Source organism: Salpingoeca rosetta (assembly GCF_000188695.1).
Source record: "Salpingoeca rosetta unplaced genomic scaffold supercont1.10, whole genome shotgun sequence".
Lineage (NCBI taxonomy): Eukaryota > Choanoflagellata > Craspedida > Salpingoecidae > Salpingoeca > Salpingoeca rosetta.
In genome coordinates this window covers 1,778,355-1,781,320 of record NW_004754924.1, presented here as the reverse complement: position 1 = coordinate 1,781,320, position 2,966 = coordinate 1,778,355, and the positions used below count along the sequence as shown (strand labels likewise).

At 56.8% G+C, this 2,966-nt stretch overlaps 2 protein-coding genes across 2 annotated transcripts in view; one reads left to right on the top strand and one right to left on the bottom strand.

Moving 5' to 3' along the window:
- The window catches only part of PTSG_04684 (atypical/RIO/RIO2 protein kinase), a 4,146-nt gene extending 1,919 nt beyond the window's left edge, over window positions 1-2,227 (top strand). Inside the window, exons 7-10 of the mRNA XM_004994718.1 lie at window positions 161-283; window positions 512-604; window positions 905-1,138; window positions 1,325-2,227. Of these exons, the coding sequence (XP_004994775.1) occupies window positions 161-283; window positions 512-604; window positions 905-1,138; window positions 1,325-2,149 (1,275 nt within the window). The 3' untranslated portion in view covers window positions 2,150-2,227. The remainder of the gene's footprint in view (window positions 1-160; window positions 284-511; window positions 605-904; window positions 1,139-1,324) is intronic.
- A 479-nt stretch (window positions 2,228-2,706) lies between these two features.
- The window catches only part of PTSG_04683 (uncharacterized protein), a gene marked incomplete at its 3' end in the record, with an annotated part of 2,158 nt that continues 1,898 nt past the window's right edge, over window positions 2,707-2,966 (bottom strand). The window contains exon 5 of the mRNA XM_004994717.1: window positions 2,707-2,748. Within this exon, the coding sequence (XP_004994774.1) occupies window positions 2,707-2,748 (42 nt within the window). The remainder of the gene's footprint in view (window positions 2,749-2,966) is intronic.

Below are 2,966 nucleotides of genomic sequence, written 5' to 3'. Positions count from 1 at the left end.
ACACACACACACACACACACACACACACACACGACACACACACACACACACACACACACACACACACACACACACACACACACACACACACACACACACACACACACACACACACACACACACACACACACGCATACGCACACACCGCCACCACTTCCAGGTGCTGTATGACCGCGGGTTCCCGGTGCCGCAGCCCATCGACTTCAACCGCCACATTGTCGTCATGGAGCTCCTGGACGCATTTCCGCTCTGCCAGATCAAGGATGTCGACGACCCGGCCGAGGTGATTTCACTTGTCGTTCTGCTGGATGCAACAGCACGCTCGCATGCGCACATGCAGTGCCCTCTCCTGCGTTGCTTTATCAGTGTGTTTGGGAACATGTATGAATACCACGCAAACACACGGTATCAACAACAATTCCCCCCCCCCAGCTTTTGCTCATATGTTCCATTCATCCCTTCCCCCCCCCCTAATTGGCTCCCATGACACCATGCTCATCCTCAATCGCAGCTGTACAGCCGGCTGATGGCGCTGATTGTGCAGTTTGCCGAGCACGGCCTCATCCACGGCGACTTCAACGAGTTCAACCTCATGATCAGCGAGGTGGGGTCTATGCAGCCAGACGCGTGCAGTGCTGTTGCATTCGCACCATCCCATGCAACATTACTGGGCCTGTGGTTGCTTTGAACAATCTCGCCATCCGTAGTCATAGCCCACGTGCGCGGACACATTCACGCACACACACCCTCCTGCTCTCTTGCTCTCTGTGTGTGCCTTACTTCTTTGACCTCAACACACACACCCACGCACACGCACACACACACACGCACACACACACACACACACACACACACACACACACACACACACACACACGCACACGCACACACACGCACGCACCAGGACGGGCACGTGACGGTGATTGATTTCCCACAGATGATCTCGATTGAGCACGAGAACGCCGAGTTTTACTTTGACCGCGACGTGCAGTGCATCCGCACGTTCTTTGCAAAGCGGTTTGCGTTTGAGGCGCAGGAGTGGCCCGCCTTTGCCGACGTCAAGCGGGGAGAGGCCCTTGACATCGAGACGGCCGCCAGCGGGTTCATGCGCGAACTCCAACTCAGCGACGGCATGCAGGTTCGCTCGCGTCGCGAGGGCTGTGGTGGCAGTGGCGGTGGTTCTGGTAGTTGTGGGTAGTTGTGGGTAGTTGTGGGTGCTGATGGCGGTCTCAAGGATGGTGTTGTGCTGCTGTTGATTATGTTTCCCATGACGTCATCTGCTCACCTCTGCACTTCTGACATGCGTTTGTGTGTTTGTGGTCAGGATGACGACGGCGCTCGGGGCCGTGGGAGGAGAGCACACAGCCGCGACGATGATGATGGCGACGATGATGATGAGCAGAAGGATGGCAGTGGTGACGACCATAATGATGATAACGATGAGGATGCAAAGGAACAGCACGAGGAAGACGAGGAGAGTGGGGAGGCCACGAGTGCAGATGCACCTTCGAAGACACAGGCGCACGCAGCAAGTACTAGCGGAGAGGGCGAAGACGCGAGTGGCCGCAGTGACGCTGAAGCAAACACGGACGACAACAATGGCGATGATGATGGTGAAGAAGGGAGCGCAGCGAAGCAACACGAACATGAACAACAACAGGAGGAGGAGAAGGAGAAGGGGGCGACAGCGAAACAGCAAGGTGACGCCGTGGAAGAGGCGGAGAAGGACGACACATTCGACGCTGGTGGCAATGACGATGATGGTGACGAAGGCAGCGATGATGATGAAGGTGATGGTGAGTATGTGAACACGAACCGCGACCGGCTTGTGTCGCGCAATGCCACGGCGCCGCTTGCCCCGAGCCACGTTGCCCAGCGGTGGCGGCCGACGTACAACGACACGGGCAGCACGCGCGGACGCGGGAGCCGCAGCCAGAGCCGGAGCCGGAGCCGCCGCAGCCAGAGCCGGAGCAGAGGGCTTCTGCCGGAGCAAGCCACGGCGAGCCTGACGCCGGAGGAGATACGGGAGCGGGTGGCGCAGGCGTACGGGCGGCGGCGGTTCAGGAAGGGGCAGGCGAAGAAGAGCAAGAGCAAGGACCCGAACAAGAGGGACACGCGCGCTACCGTCAACCAGACCAGCGGCTGGTGATTCGAGAAGATGGGGGGGGGAGCGTGTGTTGTGTGTTGTGTGGTTGTGTGTGTGTGTGTGTGTGTGTGTGTGTGTGTGTGTGTGTGTGTGTGTGTGTGTGTGTGTGTGTGTGTGTGTGTGTGTGTGTGTGTGTGTGGGTGTGTGTGTGTGTGTGTGGGTGGGTGGGTGTGTGGGTGGGTGGGTCGTGTGTGTGGGCGTGGGTGGTTTCTTGTACCATGTGTTGTGACACGCACATGCTTGTTGACGGCTTCCTTTCTTTGTCCGTGTTCCGTGTTTCCTTTCCTTGTGTATCATAAATGGTGCAGGGTTGTGTCTTTGCCTGGACCCAACTTTCTGCTCTGTTTGGTTCTTTCCGTGTTGTGGCTGAGGATTGTTTACAGTTACACGACCAAAAATCAACCATGCGAAATGCTTGCAAGCACTGCAGTAAGAACAGGACGACGCAGCGAACAAAACGGAGGAAAGAAGGGAAGTGGGAGGGGGAGGAAGTGGTATATCGAGCAAGAGAACACGCGAACAGGCACATGTTTGCGCTGCAGCAGCTGTGGTCGGAGGTATCACAGTCCAGCAATGTTACCGTATATGGTCGCGTATGTGTACTGCAAATACAGCAGATACAGCAGGTGCACCCCAACCCCCACCCCAAACACAATGAACCCTGCACAGGTGTGTGCGTGTGTGTGCGTGCGTGCGTGTGTGTGTGTGTGTGTGTGTGTGTGTGTGTGTGTGTGTGTGTGTGTGTAGTGTGTGTGTGTGTGTGTGTGTGTGTGTGTGTGTGTGTGTGTGTGTGTGTGTGTGTGTGTGTGTGTGTGTGTGT